General features: G+C 40.2%; 1 protein-coding gene across 2 annotated transcripts in view; it reads left to right on the forward strand.

The window, feature by feature from the left end:
* ssbp2a (single stranded DNA binding protein 2a) overlaps positions 1 to 16411 on the forward strand; it is a 54205-nt gene extending 37794 nt beyond the window's left edge. For both annotated transcript variants that reach the window (XM_044369871.1, XM_044369880.1), the window contains exons 5-17: positions 8789 to 8878; positions 10608 to 10667; positions 10782 to 10848; positions 11743 to 11813; positions 11910 to 11977; positions 12495 to 12543; positions 12629 to 12664; positions 12766 to 12820; positions 12907 to 12977; positions 13306 to 13384; positions 13554 to 13582; positions 13668 to 13766; positions 13961 to 16411. In XM_044369871.1, coding sequence (XP_044225806.1) covers positions 8789 to 8878; positions 10608 to 10667; positions 10782 to 10848; positions 11743 to 11813; positions 11910 to 11977; positions 12495 to 12543; positions 12629 to 12664; positions 12766 to 12820; positions 12907 to 12977; positions 13306 to 13384; positions 13554 to 13582; positions 13668 to 13766; positions 13961 to 13990 — 804 coding nt within the window. In that variant the 3' untranslated portion in view covers positions 13991 to 16411. The remainder of the gene's footprint in view (positions 1 to 8788; positions 8879 to 10607; positions 10668 to 10781; positions 10849 to 11742; positions 11814 to 11909; positions 11978 to 12494; positions 12544 to 12628; positions 12665 to 12765; positions 12821 to 12906; positions 12978 to 13305; positions 13385 to 13553; positions 13583 to 13667; positions 13767 to 13960) is intronic.
* The last annotated feature ends 5614 nt before the right edge of the window (positions 16412 to 22025 follow it).

Here is a 22025-nt window from a genome sequence, read left to right on the forward strand (position 1 = left end):
AGTCATTTACTTAAGGTAGGAACTAGTTAACCCAGTCCTTGTTGCACTGATATCTTAAAGCAAGTGGTTGCCTGGTGGTGATTTTGGGATTCATTGTGCGTACCCTTGTCTAAATGTAGGGCGTATGTGGACTCTGGTAGGGGGGTGGTGGGACAGCTCGGGGCGGGGCACCGGAAAATTTCCCTTATTTTCAAATCCCAATGTTGACAGGTATGCCTGTTTTACCTGACCCATTTGATACCATTTTGTGTGTGAAAAAGAGAAGAAAGCTATAGAAATGCTGCGAAGGTTTACACAGCAGCAGCCTCGCAGGTTGTGTGTGAGAAAGGGATTACAGTGAATGATCCAGAGATTGAGACACAGAAGTTGCAGCAGGACTATGGAGTGAGAGCAGGAGGGCAAAGCGAGAATGCTGACACGATCAGACTGGCGTGTTATCTCTTTGACCCCAACTAACCCCAGTGGTTTTTTGCTGTTGTAGACACCCATATCCTTATCTGGTGCTGTCTCTTATGTCTGGCCTTCTTGCACTATAAGGACTGCAAGATGAGACACTGAAAGCGACTTCTCACCAGCTCGGATTAATGACGTTTTTATCGACAACTCTCATTTTTTCTTCTTCTAGTTGACCATCGGATCCCTGCGATTGTAACATATAAACTATTTTAAAAGAAGTGATTCAGTGTTCTATATCACAGCATATGTGGATTTCAGCGGAATCAATATTCTGTCTTTGTATCGATCTGCCGTGAAGAGGAGACCATGACATAGTCTCCTCTTCATCTCAAGCTGCGGCTTTTTACATCTGCCTCTGTGTCTCTCTACCCTTTCCTCTCCTCTCACTTCAGTCCATCTCCCTTATCTCCCCTAGTGTCGTTGAACCAAGAGAGATAGTGGCGGGAGAAGTGTGGCTCTCCAGTGCCAAAGTGACTATCATTTTCAGCTCTGTATGTGTATCTGACATGTGCATCAGCCCACAGCTCCACCTCACATATTATACAGCTCCTCACAGCCCAGAGATGTTTACAAGGGTCGATAATGACATCAGTGATAATAGGAAACACGGCCAACCCCCCCCCGTCACTGTCATCCTACCACCCTACCTGTAATAACCTAGTGAGACACATTGTGCTGCCATTTTACCTGGTAATCAGACATAATGTTACACTAGAGAGTGTCTGCTGCATTGGATTTCTGTTGTACAGGATAATGTGCTTTACCTTGCGAGGCAGCTGGATTTGCGAGATCACAACATCGCAAAATCACACAGGAATCCATCTCTTCAGGCTCCAAGTTATGCGTTTCTGTCGGCCCAATAAGCATCCAACGAGGATTCTCGTGTGATCTTGTGAATCCAGCTGCCTCGCAAGATGTTTTTTAAAGTTCCTGCCCTTTTCCAAACAGTTTCCAAGGACGTTTTCTCAGATGATTCTGTGTAAGAAACTGGCACGTCAGGTTATATCATGCTGCTGAAGGTGGTAAAGATTGAAAAGATGGTGAGGGAACAGCGAGAGCCAAAGATATTGTGCAGATTGATTCTCTTATTTTTGTCAAAGAAAGTCCTGGTTTATTACAACTTGGGTTTATTTTTCTTTCTATTGGTTATAATAGCATGATACTCATCTGAGTACTACGACTGTTTGACTGCCCATGTTCCTCGCTCCATCTGACCTCTTTTTGGTGATGTCACCCCCTTCCCAGAACTGAGCAATTAAAGGATAAGGCTAATAATGTTATTGTCAACAAATTCGATAAAAAGACAAAAAAACAACAATGCATTATTCCGTTTCTCTTTACTTTTCGACTTCCTTCAGAAATGGAATACGAATTTATGCTTTCATTTTTAAGAAGGCTGGTTTTGTAAAACAGCTGTATGTATAGCAAACCTTAATTAAAAAAGGAGTAAATAGTGCATTTGTAGGGGACTATTTTCAGCTACAGATTTGGTTCTCCAGAAGGTATTTATGGCAGCAAGACAGTGAATGTGGAACCTGCTAATTTTATAGTTTTGGTCTTTGCATAGGACATGTTTTAAATAAGGAAAAATACAGTATATCACCACACATATCCTTTTTATTTGGTTATTAATTATCAACAGGAATGACTGCCAAAACTACAAAAATAGAACTGAGCTTGTATGAAATCCGAATTTCCCTCCAAGGCAACCTGAGTTTGTCCCATGTTAACATACAATTAACAAACACATGGATGTACTCACTTAATAGTTTTTTCATTTTCTTAGCAGCTTGAGCTCAGCTAGATCTCGTTGTTAAACAGCGGAGACCTGGGATGAAGTGCGGGGAGGAACACATTTTTCCACTCACTGCTGTGTTTTACTGGTGTAGCATATGGCTTGTTTTGGTTAAGAAAGGGAACTTTGAATGCCAGAGGGTGATTTTGAGCCTATCCGCCTTCAAATTGAAAAGTGAGTTTGGCAGAGGACTGGACAGCGGACCGTGTTAAACTGTCTCTGGTCGCCACAGGAGACTGTGAATAATACATGGTTAAAAGCAGAGCACAGCCATTCTCATTGCTACGCTGCTGAACACAATTCTTCTTCTCTCTTTCTGTCTTTCTCACTTCTTTGCTGCCTAGAAGTTTTTAGTTAAAACCCTCAGTAAGTTGTAGACGTACTGTTGTTATGCTTTGACAGTAACTGACAGACTTCGAAGTTACATTCTGTGGATACACAGTATGCATAAATCAATCTTCTTATTGCGTTTCCGCTCTCACACTTGAATGTGCACATGTGGATGTGTGTGTGTGTGTGTGTTGCTTGTGACTGTGTGTGTGTGTGTATGTGAGTGTCATGCAGACTGGTAGCATCTCTTCTTTCCATTCCCCCCCACCCACCCACCCTCGTTCAGGAAGTGGACTAATGGCATTTGAGTGGATGGAGGGAGCGGGAAAGAGGGAGAAGGGAGGAGGGACGGAGTTCCTTCCTGTGTGGTGTGTCATTCGTAGATCCTGTTGTACTGCGAGTGGCCTTGAGACTCGGTGGTAACCCTTCCACACCCCACAACCATCCCCTACCCAAAGCAAATGTTAACTCAACAGGATTAAATAGTGCATTTGTTTAGGAATATTTTCCTATTATTTTCAAGAATATTAACACACGTTTGGTGCGCTAGTGAGTATTGTACTGCTCCAGGGTGGTGTGTCGTTGACTCAAAATGAACCACAGTACAACAGAATGAATCATGTGTTGTTTGTGTTTCCAATACTGTTTGGTTACAACACATTAACACTGCCCGTTGCAATTGAGAGTGCATGTAATCCAGTTAGCCAGCAAGCAGAGAAGTCAAAATAGTTAGCATGTAATGTATGTATGCATGTAATAGATAAATTGTTTAAATATTTAGCTAAAATGAATGGATAAGCAAATGAAATGGTTAAATGTAATGGATAAATGGATGAAACATTATGCTTTTCCCATGTGGTTGTAGTATGAATGTAAACTGGGCCAAATCAACTTAAACAGAATCAATTCACATGTGTCAAATGTTAGAGTAACAATATCCACTTTTATATAATCAATAGAGTTAATGACATCTCCAAATCCATTGAAAAGAACGTATTTAGAGCATAACAGATGGTGAACTTGAGTTCGTCTGATACAACTGTGGAGGACGATGAGACAAAAGAGGTTGTGAATCACTCATCTGTGGCGCAGGAATAAGCAGACTTTGTCTGCACAGACATTACTCGTCAGTAGGATCAATTCATCATTGTTTTTCATCTGTTCATGGGATTTGTTGACAATAAGAAAAATATAGAATATCACCGGCCTTCTCCTTCAAGTCTAGTTACAGACGTGATTAAAAAAACATATTGTTATGGGGCAGCATATGGATACAAAAAAAGAAAATGAGACAGAGCTGATTTGTGTAAGAAGCCTCTGAGAGACAGAGAGGTGGAGAAAGCAGACAGCGACCGATGCAGGTTGAGACAGTGAGAGAGAGAGAGAGAGAGAGAGAGAGAGAACACAGACAGCCTTTTGAGATTCCACTCACGCATCTCTGAGTTTCTCTCAGTCTCCTAAGTATTGAAAGAAAATGACTCCCCACCTTCACACACACACACACACACATGCACGCACGCACGCACAAAGTATGTATGCATTACACACACACGCGCATTAGTGTGGAACACAATCGGTAAACATATAGGGATGAAAGACTTTGCGAGTTATCTCATTAAGTATTACTGAGCCCTTAGTCTGATGGGATTAGTGTAGTGTGAATGTGGTATGGAGAAAGTCTGATTAGTTTATAGAGTAGCGTGCCTTTGTGTAATTGCATTAGATTTAAATGTCTACAATTCCCTCAACACATTTTTGTATTGTCTTCAGGGAACTACCGCATGTTGTGATCAACTTCACGTAAGTGTTTTCAATCTACAGCCACATTTTTTGTCTCAAAATTTTAATGTCAACAATGAGTCAACAGATCGTTGTTTCAATAAAGAGACATCAGTCAGCTCTCATTTCAGCAAAGCAAAGAATGCTTGATCAAATAAAGCAGGATGGTCATATATCGGTAAACTTCCTTGTTTATATGGTAGTTCTCGTATCAGAAAGGATGGAGAGATTCCACTCATCCCCACAGCAAGTCCGAGCCCCAATTTGTTTTAGCCCTTGCACATCTAAACCTTAAATTAACCTCCAACTGATGCAAAGTCCTTTTGATGTTGACATATGATACATTAACTGCAAATTTCGACCATCTTTCTTTGTATATTATTATGGTAGATTCTTGTGTTTACCCCCTTTTTTTGGACATTTTGTCTTAGTTTCATTCAGTGATGTTACAGCGCGCTTTACTGTATGTTTTGTTGCGTATGTCTGCTACACTGTAGCGTTCTCCTAGAGGGTGGCGGTTTGAATAATTTATGCAACAAATGAGTTTGCCAGGAGATGCAGGTGTTCATCTGAGGACATGCAGGGGCCTTTCCACCGCTTCAGGTTTCATCACAAACACCTTGTGGTTACAACGCCAGTACTGTAACAACAAATGTAGGGGGCGTAGTATGTTAAAGTTGGGGTAGGATGTGTCTCTGAAACGATTGTGTCATTTCCAGAGGGCTAAAGTAGAAAAGGACAGAGAGCAGACACAGAGGAGAAGCTCACAGAGGATCAAAAGAGATGCTAAGAAATTATTTTGCTACTTCACCATTCATACAACAAGTTAGCTTTCATTTACCACGTGAGAATTTCATATGTAAGATGATCATGGTAATGATGATGATGATGGAAAATGAGCCACATACTGTAACACCTTGATCATAACGAGTCTCAGTAGATGAATGCTTCCATCTGGAGAGCACAGTCATCTGGTCAGGGTCTTATCATTTGTCCACAAAATGAATCAACAATAAACTCCACCAGGTTTCAAGTTCATTAACATCATCAGTTGTTCTCAATTGTGTTTCATAGTCAGTAATTCTCAGTCAGTAATGTACTGAGACTCACTGCACAAGACACTGTTGACGGTTACATTCACACAATAAAATACACTATGATAGAGTATGTTAATGTGTACAGCCGCCAGCTCAGTGTCTCATTGTTCCCCTCTCTGGGCCTTGTCAGAAAAGTGTAAACACTGATGTGCGAGAAGTGTAAATGATGGACTCATTAACAGCGTGAAACAATCTGTGTGCCTTTCATGTTTAAAAAGGTTAAGTGCTTGAATATGTTGAGCTTGGCTGTGAATCGGTATTTAAACAGAACTTCTTTAAAAGGAATTCATTGAGTCAAATCTAGTATTACACAGCAGTGTAAGTATGACAACCAACAGCCGGCTTCTACTGTTACAGCTATCATGAGCTACCGGCACCACAATGATCCGGTTATATTGCTTCAGGTGAAATCCTGCAATCTCACTGTCAACACGATTATCAGCAGCCGTGAGCTACGGCATAGTTTTTGAATGGCTGAGGTGAAGGTCTTAGCACATCAGCATGTTTAATTTCACTTTTATCGACAGTTACCTGAGTAATACTAGGTCAATACTAATGGAATAAACATTAAACGTTGCTGGACTGATTCTCTACCACCATCCGCATGTCAGTAGAGGTAATTAAAGTAGATAAAGGTAATTACTGACAGAGTCATGAGCATTTTTTCTTTTCAAATATTGAAATAAATTAGTCTGTATCTGTAAAAATACTAGGTCCACAAATCATTACGCTTTATCTGGTGATTGCCACTTAACACTCTGACTAACCTGTTCATATAGTCATCATACCCATCAGTCCAATTGGACTGACCTTATGCTTTTCTCAGTGCTTGATTAAAAAACAGCTCTCAGACTCTGTGTACTTTATTATCACCTGACCAATACTGGATTTTTTAGGCTCATATGGAGCTAAAAAAAAAAAAAAAATCTTATAATTATATATTGGCTGTTATCTATATGCATGTACAGATAAGACAAGCAAACATTTAGACAAACATTTTTCAGGCTGACTCAATTTTATTTTATTTTTTTATGAGTTGTTACCACAATATATATTTTGAACAGTTAAGAATAAACTTTCTCTCTGATGGACAAACTATGTAACAACGTTGCAATAACGTTTCTAAATTACTTCAAACATATCTTTACTGTCTCTGTACAGCAATTTCTTGCTACTGATTGGCTGACACATACGCAGATATGGTATGGTAATTAGCTAATATTGACCAAAATATTGCCCTGCCGATTTATTTATCAAGCTCAAATTTTTATATAACCCAAAGCAGTAGGGTTGCAACATTGTTGGACATACAGTATATTTTCATTTCATTTATATATTCATTTTGTAAGGACATTGCCCGCTGATCAACAGAAAAAATACTGCAAAACTACACTTAGTCAAGAAGTCAATTTTTGTTTTTTTGTGGCTGGACTTTAAAATGCACCCTAATAATCAAGTTAGTAACATTACTTCTTTAATATTAGTGTTGTATATTAGTAGCATTACAGCTGGCTAATATACTGTAAAGTACCAATTATCTCTTTGGATGTGAAGATACAGTGTCGGACTTAAATGATGACAAATCAGTGTCTCATATTAGTGTTATAGTGCTGCACAAATTTAACACAGAGACCTCCAACTTGTGATTCATTCAGATTTTCTGGTTTGTCATAATCAAGAGAGACTGCCAGCACCAGAGAAGTTAGTGTTTTTGTTTTCCATAGATGGAGGGTGCTGCAGGTTTTGGGGCAGGGAGATACCCTGGTGTGTTGTTTCTTTTTTTTTTTTTTTTTTTCTTGTTGCTTTATTTGGAAAATGCTGCTTTGTCAGCAGGTCAGGTAGGTTTTTTTTTCCTCCCCCAGCTCTCCTTTTCCCACACAAACAAACATGAAGTACACTCACGTAGTCACACACACACACACACATACACACATAATCTCTGCTTTGTCCTCTTTTCTCCTCTCTCCCTCCCTCTCCCTCTCTGAGCATGAAGGCAAACTCAGCAGACCTCCAGGCTGCCAGTGAGTAAAGGCATTCTGGGTAATCCAGGGTGCGAGAAGGCAGAGGGAAAGAAAGGGGGGGAAAACTCACAACAAAATCACACACTTGATGCTGTGCATGATGAGTGTGCACTCGGACAAACACAAACACACAAACAAAGCAAAACCAGTCTCTCACCACTGAACCATGCAGATACAATGTCCATCTGTGTCCATCTGTACATTCATCTGCTGAGACAAACACAGGCTCTGTTTGCAGCAGAATACAGAATCAAAAAAGCTGCACTGCATCCGGTTCCCCGTTGCTGAACATTAACAATTGGGAGATATAAAGGAAGATGAGGGAGGATCAGGGAATAGCGACGGTGGCGGGGTAGAGCAGAGAAGGATACAGGAGTGTCGTCAGTCTGCTTTTATCTCAGCTCTGATTAAACCTTGTTCCTGTCTGACCTAAAAAGTCAGCTGGCGGAAACTTCAGAGACCGTGGGTGAATTTCACCGGAGCTCTTTACACCCAGCCGATGCCTTCAGAGAGGGAGGGAGAGAAAGCGAGAGGGGAGATCAGAGAAATAGAACAGAGAGTGGGCAGACACTGGGAAAAAAGAAAAAAAAAATCCACGCAGACACAGACTTCTGTTGGCTTTATGTGCTCACTGTTCACACATTATCATACGTGTGGATGTACACTCTTCCACGCCGCATGTTGTCTCCAGTCTCATGTATTCCTAATGAGGATGAGGAAGAGGCCGGTGCTGGGTGGTAACTCCGGGTTAGTTAGTAGTACAATGCTACAGGAAGCAGACAGAGGCAGTACTGAAATGCACCAGCGCCGTCCGTCTGGAACAAGCACAACAAAAAACACAAGGTATAAAAATAAACCTGGACTGGGCCAGCATGGCAGGGCATCTGCAGAAAGAGGAAATATCCCACTGAGAGAGAGACAGCAAGGAAGAGATGGGGGAAGACCCTTGAATTGCTCTTTTTGTTTGTGTGTGTGTGTGTGCGTGTTACCAGGACTACACACCACAAATAGATGTAGTGGAGTATAATATTTCCCTCTGGATTTTTGTGGAAGTATGAAGTAGCATGAAATGGAAATACTCAAGTACCTCAAATTTGTGCTTAAATTCAGCACAAGATAGTACAGTACTAGAACACATGTACTTAGTTACTTTCACTGCTGAGCAAAGATGTGTTGAAGTTTCTGCAGACTATTTTGAGTTGTTAGATTTACTCTCTCTCTCTCCCTCTCTCTCTCTTTCTGTCTGTCTGTCTGTCTATGTGTGTGTGTGTGTGTGTGCGTGTGTGCGTGTGTGTTTTTGCATCTTTCAGAGTGCTGCAGCAGCTCCTAGCCCCGTCCTTGGGAACCTTCCCCCAGGAGAGGGCATGCCAGTGGGGCCAGTCCCTCCAGGATTCTTTCAGGTATAAAGTGCACACAAACACACACACACACACACACACGCACACACACACACACACACACACACAAACAGAAAAAGATTCTTTGGGTCTTTAGGCCACTCACACGTATAGTATTTGATAAATGGGACACTAGGTAAATTATAGCCCATATTTCATCCCAGAGGGTTGGTGTGTTTCTCTTTTTTCATATATAAGAGTATTGGACTCTTGAAGTTGCTCCTCAAAGAACTCACTCGCTCAAACCTAACTGTATTTATTAATGTACGGCTACCTTTCCGTGTGTCTATAATCTGCATATATCTATGTGTGTGGTTGCACCATTTTCTCAAATCTGAGAGAAAAAAGAGTCTGACAGGAGAAATAAATCTCTCAGAAGAAAACTTCGCCAGAGATTATTCTCTGTTCTCCATCACAAGGACTCTGCCAGTTGTACATTGATTAACTGTCATTATCACTCAAACTCAGACACTCGCATCTGACACACAGATCAATAACCTTCATAGGCATTTCTCAGCTCCGCTTTCAAAAAACTCAAACTTGAGTCCGAAACAGCCCTTTCCATCTCCTTCTGAAGATCAATTGTTCTTTGAAGACAAGGTCCTGTCAAGACTTACAGGTTAAAAAAAAAACACAACAACTACCAGAATCCCAGTTCTTGATTCAGGTCCCAGATAAATTCTTCACATGTGGACTGGATCAGAGAATATTTGCACAAAATAAATTCAGGTCACAGACAATGCACATCCAAAGCCTGCAAAGATATATCCACAGGTTTTTACTAGCTTTAAACATTATTTATTTTATTCATTCATCCAAATTACAAGATTAGTCATTTACTGACTCACTCGTTCCCAAACCCTCTTTCTTCAATTGTTTGCATTTGTTAATATGAGAACAAGAGTTTAAATCATCACAGCATAGTACTTAAATAGACCTAAAATACTGTAGCTGTTTGCCTTAAATGGATTTTCAGCACATCTGGGAGATGAGAAGAGGGGTAATTAAAGAAAAGACCCTGATCAAAACAAGTGAACTATTGCTCTCTAGTGGCATGTCATAAAACTACAGTCTGGCTCTTCTTACCACGGTGGCATCATTTTAGCAGACATGGCAACAGCATTGCTACTGTCTTGCGGGGAGGACAAGTGGAAACACACTCGCAGCAACAGAAGAGCTACTGACACATACTGCCAACACTCTGCACTGTTAACACACAGACTGACATCATTATCAACAAACCTCATCCTTTATTCTCTCATTCTTTTTTCCATAAATCCAGTCCAATGAAAATGTGGTTGACTTCCACCGCTCTGCTGTCATGGAACTGTTGTTAAAGAAAAATGAGCCCAGAACTCAATAAAAGACACACACACAGTAGTCCTGGTTGGTTTCCTGTTTTGGAGAATGAAAAAATACCAGCACTGTAGATAAGCCTATATTACATATATTTCTGCAGAGGTTGACAGGTGGAACATTTGCTTTTTTATATACAGAAAGAAGTATGTAGATACTATTTGAATACATTTCCTGTAAAGATAATCCCCTCTCAGTAAAACATGATGTAGTACTTTGTTATGGAAGCCTTTGATAGAATGACAAGAGCAAGTTTTTAGAGGCTCTGTCTTTGTCATGCATGTGATAGATTGTGCACACAGTATTTCTAACCCTGATTGATTCAACCTGCATTTATGCTTGTTTTTTTTGTTTGTTTTGGGGGTTTTTTTTTCAGCCATTTATGTCACCTCGATACCCTGGAGGACCCAGACCACCCCTCAGATTACCCAATCAGGTAAGAGCCACACTGACACCTACAGGCAGAAGACATAACTGTGGAGAGTGGAAGCGGGCAGTATCTGTGTGACACTGAGGATAATTCTGACGATGGATCCTCTCCTCTCTGTAGGGACTTGGAGGCGTCCCAGGTAGCCAGCCCATGTTGCCCAGTGGAATGGACCCCACAAGACAGCAAGGTACACATACTGCAGACACACTGGTGGTGCACACAAACACAGGGAAAATACAGCACACTTTATGTGCTCAGTCAGCATCTGCTTCAATGAAAGATAGCTCTGGCATTATATTATGTTTTGATATCATAATATACCCTTAGAGAGATGAAAACTAACAAACAAGTATTTTCTGTCTCAGCCTATTAGAGCTCATGATGATATCTAGAAACTATAAAAAACACATTAAAAGAGCCGTGCAATTGCACTGCCTGACATATTCCTTCATCACTATTAATATGGCTGCTGAAACAATTCAACAACTGTATTTTTTCTGTCTCTGGAGAGTCACAGCAGAGGTCCCTGAGCATGCACTGGGACGACGTTTTATACACGACTTTGCTATTTTGATGAGATATAAGAAGAAGCAGACAGTACTTGTTAGCAGGATAAATCCATTATTGGTTTTGTCTCTTCATGGTATTTGTTGATAATACTTTTTTTTAAAATAGTCATAATCCGTACACCCACATTTACACAAACTAGTCACTCCTCCACACATCATATAAATTGTGCATGAAAGACTCAGGATGTTCAGTTACTGTTCAATTAGACATTAGAAGGAAAGACGGAAGAAATTGTGTAATTGAGGCAACTGAAATTGATCTCCTCCTGGGCTTTTGAAAGACTACAGTGTCTTACTAAAGGGTGTAATACACAAAAATACACAAAGCGAATGTGCTTGTTTGAAGAGAGAGTTCAGCAGGCAGTGACAAAAGTTGTTTCACGATAATAGACAGGCCACATGTGATCAAATAACAGTTTCCCAGTAATAAATCACAGTGAGAGAATAAACTCTACACTATCCTGGAACAAACCAATAGCTGATTGCGATATGACTGTTTGTCTGTATTTCAGGACATCCAAATATGGGAGGACCAATGCAGCGGATGACTCCACCCAGAGGCATGGTACCACTAGGGCCCCAGGTACAGGAGCAAATGATTTGTGTGGATATGTGTGGATAGTTACTCTCTTGTTGACATAACCGAGAGCATTTTGGCTTTTTTTTTTTTTTTTTCCAGGGCTACGGAGGTGGGATGAGGCCACCGCTGAATGCACTGGTTGGTCCTGGGATGCCTGGCATGAACATGTGAGTGGTTTCTACCTACTGTATTCTACACACACATACACACGCAGGCATACAGTGACTAGCACAGGGCTACTTGTGCAGATAAAATGGGAAAAAAAGAAGAGAAATATTCCTTTTCCCTCCTCTGTCTCTCTCTTAAAATGTAAATGCACATCCCACATCTCCTTCACTCAGAAAGACAACAATCAACAGCAAATGTCCTTAATCTCTCACTACAGTAGATGCAGTCAGCTATTCCTTTATGTCCCTTTTAATTCCAACTCTACTGTGTGTTCTTAGCTCTTGGGGATCTGAAAGTGGAGCTGGGTGCCAGCTTTCCTCTTTTTTTGTCTTCTTTTTGTGTTTTTATTTGTGGGTTTTTTTTGGTGTGTGGGTTTTTTTTTTACTTGTTGTTCCCATCACCTCTCTCTGGCAACAGAAGACCTTGTTGTTGCCAACTCAGCCCAAATGAACTGGAAACAAAGAAACTCACCAAAAGCAGAAAACTAAAGTGTGTGTTTGTGTGTGTGTATTTCAGGGGACCTGGTGGGGGTAGACCCTGGCCAAATCCTCCAAACTCCAATTCTGTAAGTGCTCTAACAAAACACAACCGACAGAAAGTTTTAACAGTTATTTTGTTTCTTTTAAAAATTTCATTCTGTGTTTTTGTAGACCCCTTATTCTTCTGCATCTCCAGGAAGTTATGTGGTATGTATGTTTGAGTTAAGACTGTTTGTGGTCACCAGCTGAACAGGCTTTAGTTAATTCGTTCATGAATAAATCTTACAATAGCCAAACTGTAATTTCAGGGACCTCCGGGAGGCGGGGGGCCACCTGGGACCCCAATAATGCCAAGTCCAGCAGGTAAAGTGTGTGTGTGTGTGTGTGTATACATACATACATTTATGCTCTTTTGTCCTCTTATTCTGTTTTCCCATTTTTTTTGTCAGATTCAACTAACTCCGGCGACAACATGTACACTATGATAAACACAGTTCCTCCAGGAGGAAGCCGACCAAACGTGAGGCATTATCTTTTCTTCTGTCTGTACATCACTGTGTCTGAGTGTACTTACTGTTCAGGGGATCAACATGTGGAGCTCCTTACTCACAGAACTCAAAATGAACCGTGACTGAGATCATTTTAAACTCAAATTCAAACAGTTTTTAAAGAGGAATCAGTCATGTGGTCGTGAGTGATCTGGTGCTTTTTGCTTTTGTTTTATGGCACTTTTATTGTATCATTGGTTGTAAATCGTTTGTGTTTTGCACTGTTCTGTATGTATTTTATTCTTTAATGTTGATTTTGTTCCCTGTCTATCATCGTCCCCTGTTCTATGTTCTCGTCAGTTCCCTATGGGTGCAGGTGGCGATGGTCCTTTGGGGGGAATGGCTGGAATGGAGCCTCATCACATGAATGGATCATTAGGTACAGGAACAAGCAGCTTACGTTTGCTGCATTGACACTAAATATCTGTGTTGGACTGTGTATCTTTTTACCTAATTTGTAAGATAATGTATGCAAAATGAAGTGACTGTACAGTGAGTGTTTGATTGATTATGATGATTTGTGTTATTTATGTACTTGTTCTTCTCAGGGTCTGGTGATATGGACAGTCTCCCCAAGGTAAGAGAAAATATTCCTGTAATTTAGACATGTATCCACACAAGCACTGTTTATGCTACGTCTTACTGTGTTCACCTTCGTGCAGAACTCTCCTGGTAACCTAAGTATGAGTAACCAGCCGGGAACCCCAAGAGAGGATGGAGAGATGGGTGGAAACTTCCTTAACCCTTTTCAGAATGAAAGTGTGAGTCATCATCTGCATGAAATTATTAGAAGGATCTCAAAAATAGGTTCACCACAGGGTAAAACTTTTAATGCTTGAGAGCGTTTCTTATTTATCCCTTGCAATTTGGTATTCTAATTGAGGATACTGATGTACAACTAAAAGAAAATGCTTCTCTCTCACACACACATACATCTCTCTCTGTCTTTCTGCAGTATTCTCCAAACATGACGATGAGCGTGTGAAGGCTCTGGAAGTGGGTTGGTCAGTCGCTCAGTAAGCTGGTGTGGATTGGTAAAAAGCAGAGACAGGATGTGATGTCATGTAGGCCAGTGACTCTTCCTCCACCACCACCACCACCACCACCTGCCCAGTCGGGACAGCTGCCCCAGCCTCCGTCCTTCTACTAACCCCCCGCCCTCCCCCCCCATCTCTCGCACACACACACACACCTCCCCTCCATGGTTTCTGTCCATGTCTCTTCTCACCTGTTTCTTCTCCCGTTCTAAGTGATGACTCTGCTACATTCATCAGTTCTTCCTCTGTAACTATGAGACTGTACAAAGGAACCAAAATGTAAACCACTTGGAGGTTGAACCCTGGTATATTTGTGTACAGTGTGTGTGTGCGTGTCTGTGTGTGCGTACGTGTGTGTGTGTGTGTGTGTGCGTGAGAGAGACTGTGCACACGCTCCAGTCACAGACTGATGTCATATCACGGATTTCATGCCCAAAAACAAAAGGCCAGTATCCTATTTATCCTAAAGTTTAAATTCTCAAGGATTGAAAGACACTTTTTGATTGATGGTAAAAAAATTTAATATAACTGGTTTGTCACATGGAACATCTGTTGTCTTTTCTTGACAAATTTCTTAATCCATTACTGGAAGAGAATTGGAGAGACGCCACAATCATATTACCATAAGGTTTATTTGAGGCTTGTGCAGATATGCGTGAAGTCTTTTCAACATTGTGGTTGTCTAGATCTTTTAAGACCACCACTTACACTGTGTTTTATGTTTTATATTATGGGTCTGGGAATCAGTTGTCCTGCCGTCTGAGCTTTTTTTTTTTTATTATTTCTATCTTGATGTTCAGCCACAGATGTTGAAATGTAAAATCTTTTTTTTAAAGATCTTTTATTGGATTTCATGATACAAAAAATATTTACAAGATTAGGAAATTTGGTAAGCAATAAAGTGCAACCAGTGATAGTGCAAGCATTGATCAAGTGCATAGAGTTCAGTGATCTATTATAAAATGTGGTCAGGTCATAAATCCAGTATATTTCAGGGGAGGTGCTAAGATTTGTTTGACCTCTCTTCCTCCGGGGGTCAGCAAATACCTGTTTGATTACCATGTCGCTGTCAGTTACAGTCTGCTGTATTACCATGGCACATGTTATTTTCCACAAATTTAAACACACAACGCTTATGATTATTTGTATCAGTTCTGTCTGTTTAGATGGCTTTTTTTCTTCCTCAATACAATACACGACAGATTTATAACACAGATCAAATTTAACCCCAAGTAACATCTTTTCACGCTGTATCATGTGTTTTCAAGGCCTGCTGAGGCAAATGAAGTGCAGATCAAAGTCAGCATTTTTCAGTCTATAAACATCATTTACAGGAAGTCCTCAGCTCAACCTGAAATATGTGTTTGCATTTTCACATTGAATGGTTATTGAGTAAAAGAAGGAGCTGTGTTCAAGGCTTAAATCATATCAGATCAGCCACTTTGCTGAGGGCAGTCAGGATTAAAAAAAAGCTATGTGCAAAGGTTAACCCTTGGTTTTTTTTGTTGTTTTTTTGGATAATTTTACTTTCTGTTAACTACACAAACACACTATGTGACCATGTTGTTTAACAAAATGGGACACTGAACCTGTAGCCATATGATTGGTTGGTTTTGTTTGCCGTTGCCTCTCTCAAGTCTAGTACTTTAAACCTTGATCAGTATGATTTATCAGTTTGCGCCACATTTGCTAAACAAATGCACATCTAAATTCCTGCTGCCAACATTCTCCGGACTTAAATTATCAAAGTAAGAGAAAAATCAAAGACAGATGAGCGGTAAACTGTACGACACAAGCTTATAAAGTCACTTTGGTCACTCATACTTAAATGTCATCCGGATAAACTGTGATCTCAGTGTGATATGAGATGTTAGTTGGTACAGAAAGCTAAAATAAGCTTGTTTTTAATCAATGTTTTAAACTTTTTTCACTGCCCAAGATGTATGATCATCGTGTACAAAAAGGTCTATGTGCCTGTGAACATTCTCCTTTCCCCTCCCTTACTGCAAAGTGTACAGCTCACAAATGTAGCTCCCCTGTCTTGTATGTGTATTTGATATTATTATTATTATTTAAAGAAAAATCTGGAGAGAATTCTAGCAAAAAGGGAGGGATGGACTGATGATGCACCATCACGACTGAACAGATGATGTTTTTATTTGTTTTTGTGTTAGTTTGAAGCCATAAGTGGGAGTACAAGAAGACGCATTTGTAAATTGGATCATGTTTTCTGTTTTGTGGCAGTACGTGGGACTCCATTTGTGATGTGTTCATTTTCTCTTTTTTATTCTTGTATTATGTTTTTGTAAATATACAGAGAAGTATTTCATGGGTTTTGAATATGCTGGTATAAAGCTTCTCTTCCCTTAGTCAACGTGTCAACTCTTTTCATTTGTGAAGACTGTGTGTACACACGGGAACGCAGCTGTTTGACATTGTGTTCAAGTGTGTTTGTAGACAAAATGATTTTATCACAGAGTTATGCTTCTGGTCCAATCTGCTCCTTGTATTGTATATAAAAGCACAGCAGTGTCTCCAATGTGACGACACTTAAGAACGAAGACACTGATCCGCCAAATGTATACTTTTGTGTACTACTTTTTGAATTCCACTCTGTACTAACTGAAGGAACAATGCGTTACATATTAGCATGTGAAAAGAAGTTTGCCGGTTTGATCACCCAAAGTAACAGGATAAAGTGAAAAGGATTTATTCAGATTCATCCTGACACCACCTGATATATCTGGGTAAGGAAAGAGAAAACTGCTCCAATGGAGCTGCTTGGTGGCTAGCCAGGCAGCAACTGGGCAGCTTCCAGGTGTGAACTGTGTGAGTGTTCCTGTAAAAGAGAGCCTGGCTCTCAACAAAGTCTCCCTGGATAAATCAAAGTTCTTTTTTAAAAGAACTAAAAACACAAGGGGCATAAAAGTGAACAAATATTAAGTTCGGTACATGTTCTATTCAGAGAAACACCACCATACTGTACCCAAGTTTTCGTCTTCCCTTGTCTCATGCTTTACTGGCTCGTTTCCATTGAGAGAGCACAAATCACATTAGCTGGAGAAATCAGTGGGGGAATCATTTGAGTTACACTGTAGCTGGAATCCAGTAAAAGATAGGAGAATTTTTTTTTCTAGCTTTGGTGGTGCATATTAACTCATAGTGAAATAAGAGCACTCTTTACTGTACAGTAGATACAGTATTGTAAGCATGTTGTTAAACCCAGCAGCAGGCACCTCCTTACAGGTTAAACCATAAAGAAAAAGAATGTAGCTTCAGCATAGTCAAGCCCTGCAATTCTTATTTTACTTTTTTTACTCATCCCTGTAAGTGTGCAAGGCCAATTTGTCAACTCTGCTTGTAGATTATATAACATGTAGTATATACCTTATACCTTAGAGTATGTGATCTTTTATATTGCATATTGCGTGAGTGCATTTCTCCCTCTCTTTCTGTTCTCAAACACACAACACACTGAGAAAGAAAGAGTGAGACTCGGATCCCCCACACAAGGAATAATTCATCCTGCCCAACAGAAGACAGTAGGAGGGAATGTGAATGAGCCTCTGGCAGAACCGCAAAGAAGACCACATTATTTCTCTCTGCAGTATGATGTAGCACAAAAAAAAAAAACACAAAACCTGCCTTTCTTTATACACAGATACATGCAACGTTTATCATATATGCACTCTATCACTATCTCCTATGCAACAAATGCAAATAGAGAAGGTTATCTGAAGAAAAACAGTATCAAAAATTCCTTGTGTGCATACACTCTTTGATCTCTTTGGACCATGTATTACACAATCTCACCATTTCTATGGGAGCCTCATTTCAGTAACCTCAATAACAACCATTAAAACAAACACACTGTTGTCCTTCCACCTCCCATGTCCCTATTCAACCCCCAATCTCTCTCTCTCTCTCTCTCTTTCTCTCTCCCTCTCTCTCTCTCTCTCCCTCTCTCTCTCTCTCCCTCTCCCTCTCTCTCTCTCTCTCCCCTATATTTATGCAGCTTCCCCTCTGCCAGTCATCACGCATAGCCTCCCAGTAGGAGTCCTGTTCTTGCTGAGGTACAGTATCCAGTTGGCTGTCATTTGACCTCTAATCATGTCTGTTCAGTTTTGTTTAGCTTTGCTGGCTCTCTCCTCTCTGGCTGCTGCGGCTGATCCAGACTGTGAGGAGCTGACTAAAACTCTGGAGGATCGAAGCCAGGTACGTTGTCCTCAGCGTTTACATCAAGTGTAAAGCAGCATCCAGTTCTCTTTATTTTAAAGGATCTCCCTGGCTTAATTATAATTTACATTTTTTATTGCTTGGTAATATTTTGGTGTTGTGTTCATGAAGCTCCAACATCTGGGGTTTTAGAGCCAGCTGTTAAAAAAAAAAAAAAAAAAAAAAAAAACATTGCATCCACCCACCAGATATGTTTTTAGAAAGTCAAGCTGCTCGAGGTAAATATGAATGTGAGAGGTTGCTGTTTAACAGCTAACTTTGATGCCTCACATGTTGGAGAAGAACTTGAACACACCAAAATACAAAAATACAGGTGACTAAAAGTTCACTGTGATTGATTTCATATCTGAAGAAAGTACTGAAAACACCTAAAACTATAGACTATCAGGGTGGTTAGGAATCAACAGATCTAAGTGTTGCTTTAATAAATGCTTATAACATTTTTAAGAAATTTGAAAGGCTATGGACTAAAAATATGCATCAAATGTGTATATTCTCAAAGTGTATCCTAAAACAACAGTCAGGTGCCCATATGAACAAATAGGTTTTCCTCGCTGTAATCGTTCCTCCTTAAAGTTGATGTCCTCCAAAGTTACAGTCTTTTTAGTAAAAAATCCTATTTTTATGTTTCGACGGACAGTGTTTTCCTGTTCAGCTGCAGTGGACCGTAACAAAAAGAGGACATTTGGCACTAAAAAGACATAACTTCGAAAGATATTGACTCGATTTGACTCATTTGTATGTCTGAAGCCTCATATTAGCTTCAAATAAAATTTAAAATTTTAAACATTTTTGCACAGAAGGAGGGCTGTAGATTTTGTCCCCCATCACTTACATTGAGAGTTCATTATGAAGGGAGGGATCTTTTAACAGCCGGTATGAACAGGACGAATGATTACAGCAAGAAAAACGTGTCAATGTTCATTTGGGCAGCTGAGGAAGAGTCTTAGTTCTTTGCCCCAAGATTAGTTTGCTGAAATTTTTCACCTACATGCAAATTTTTTTAAATATGGGTTTTAATTTTGCACATCTATGTCTAGGTTCATGGAAAATGGATATACCATGTTGGAACAACATCCACTGAAGACGGCCTGAAGGAACTTAAAACTATCACCAACTCTTGGCTTGAACTCTCACCCATCGCTGGCAGTGAGGATTTGACCCTCACCTGGGCAGACAAAGTGTAATTGTTGATCTTTTGAAAATGGATTTTACCTTTAAGGCAGTGCCACGAAGTAACTGGTGAAATTCACAAAAGTTCTCATGTGCTAATTTTCTTTTTTATTTGTCCTTACAAGAGGTGAAAAATGTGTTCATGGGACCGTCAATTCCACTTACACAGTGAACGGCACCACGGTTACATGTAAGTAGATTTTGATGCATATCATTTTATGTGCTTTAAATAACAATTACAAGCAACGTTCTGAGTGCATAACAATATGTTAAACCTCTGTTTATATCTCATAGTTACTTTTAACATCACCAGTCATGAACATACTGGGATTAATCTGAAGACCTGTCCTGACTGCATGGTCTGGTCAGACCACGCTGAGTCACTTTCCACCACTGGGGAAACACAAAAAAGCAAAAACCTCTTCCTCTTCAGTGAGTGTCTTATCTGCACACCCATGTGAAAACCGTGCTTTTGTATTTTACATAGTTTTTGACTGAGGTAACATTAATTTTTCCCTCCTCCTCCCTGCCTTACAGCAAAGTCCGGTAAACTGGATGATGCTCATCTGGAGGAATTCAAGAAACAAGCTGAGTGCCTCGGCTTCGCCCCTGACTTCCACTTTGGAGGACACACAGGTGAGATTTTTCACAACTACACACACAGCAGTAACCATTGTGGGTAACTTATTGGCACTTATCAGGTTGATTTTCTATTTCAGACCTGTGTCCTGATGAGAAAGAGGCTGCCACAGATTAAAGGAGGGAGAACGATAGAGTCAACAAGGGACCGTTGTCACCTACTCCTCAAGACTATCCTGACACCTGAAGTTACACCACGAGTCAAATTTGTATTCCAATGAACTGTTGTTTATGTGTTTTAGGTCTCATAACCACTTGTGTGTATCACAGATGTCTTTATAGATGTGAAGAGAACACCTTTTTCATCTTGCAGGAGGTTTAAAGTGAGACAAGAGGGATTACAGATTTTTAACGTTTGTCACTATCATATGAAAACAAAGAGCTACTTAGCCTGTTAAAGTCATTTATCATACTAGACTTGTTATCTACAGCAACTCCTTTTTTGTTGCATTAAAGAGAAGTGAATAAATTTCAAATTTACTGTCAGATTCATAAATCACAGTGGATACCACCTTTCATTTATGCAAATAAAGCTTATGTATGTCGTTTGCATGCTTGCATTTTGCATAAATGTAATCCATTTGTACTTAATGTCTCTTGGCGTTCATGTTTTCCTGTAGCTGACACTGTAGAAGTAACTTCCAGCAAACTTTCTGTGATTTCTGCAAAACACTGGCCAATACAAGCTGCAACAAAGTTAAAGGAGTGACGTTTTTTATGGTTATGGTTGGAGTCAAAGATGGAAATACTGTGAGCAGAGCTGTGGACTGGCTGATTGTATCCTTCATGTTTCTTCTACCTCAACACTGGTCTTTTCATGTTGTCAACTTGTCAGAGGGCCCCTTGAAGGATGGAGTGCAGTAGTTTTACACGGCTGTAAGAAACTGTTGCCGGAGTGCAGCCCTTTCACAAGTTGTTTTACCGTGTCGTGATTTTCCCTGAAAGAAGAGAAAGATGGTGGCTTTTCATCCCCAATGAGCAGCGCAATTTTTTCTTACTTCCATTGACTGGGCTCAAATTTACATTCACGACAACCACCTCACATTCCCTAAAGGGACTCATTTTACCACGAATATCCAAAAACATTTACTGCAAAATGAAACTTCAATATGGCTTGAGGATCCCCAAAATCCATTAAAAGTAAAATGTGGCATCTGGATGAGGTTTCTGTGTGTTACATAACACTACTGTCAGTGCACACTCAGAAAGAGTGAGGACTGCATATACCGTGTGCTTTACATAACCTTCCCTTACAATATCTATAAAGATTTAATTCTGATTATTTCATCATCTCTTGTATCAAAAACTGAGCAAAAACACAAACACAAAGCCAGAATAGATCCACATACTCTAGACATGGGGCAATTAAATGTGATCAGTGATTTAGGTCCCATTATTGACAAATAGCATCGTGCAAACAAACTCTGTCCTCATCTTGGAGTTTGACCAGGTCAACTTTTCCCCCAACATTAGCCACGCACAACATTACACAGCTGACAAGTTCCCGATTGGCCCTCATGTTTCACAGGAGGCACATGAACAATCTTGTTGTGCCATCATATGGGAATTGTTACACTTTTACCATAATTACAGTAATTATTTATTCCTTCTATAAGAAATAAACCACCAGTCTCTGAGCTGGAAGGTTGGAGGAAGTGCATGTTATGTACATGTGAGTGTAGCATGGAGAAAACTGTGAACATATCCTTTAAAGGTGCACTATATGACATTCAGCCCCACTAGATGTCAGCAAACAACTATTTGCTATGTGAAGATATAGTGGAGTAATGGCGACCTGAGCAGAGAATGAAGTCACACTCCCTCTGTGTGTGTGCTGTAATCCGAGCCTCTCTGTTCTTTGTTTTGATAGCTGGTCCAGCTGCATGTGCATATTAGTGCATGTGAGTCCCTCCATGTCCTCCTGTGTCTGTTTTC

This window comes from Thunnus albacares, chromosome 2 (assembly GCF_914725855.1).
Source record: "Thunnus albacares chromosome 2, fThuAlb1.1, whole genome shotgun sequence".
NCBI classification, from domain to species: domain Eukaryota; kingdom Metazoa; phylum Chordata; class Actinopteri; order Scombriformes; family Scombridae; genus Thunnus; species Thunnus albacares.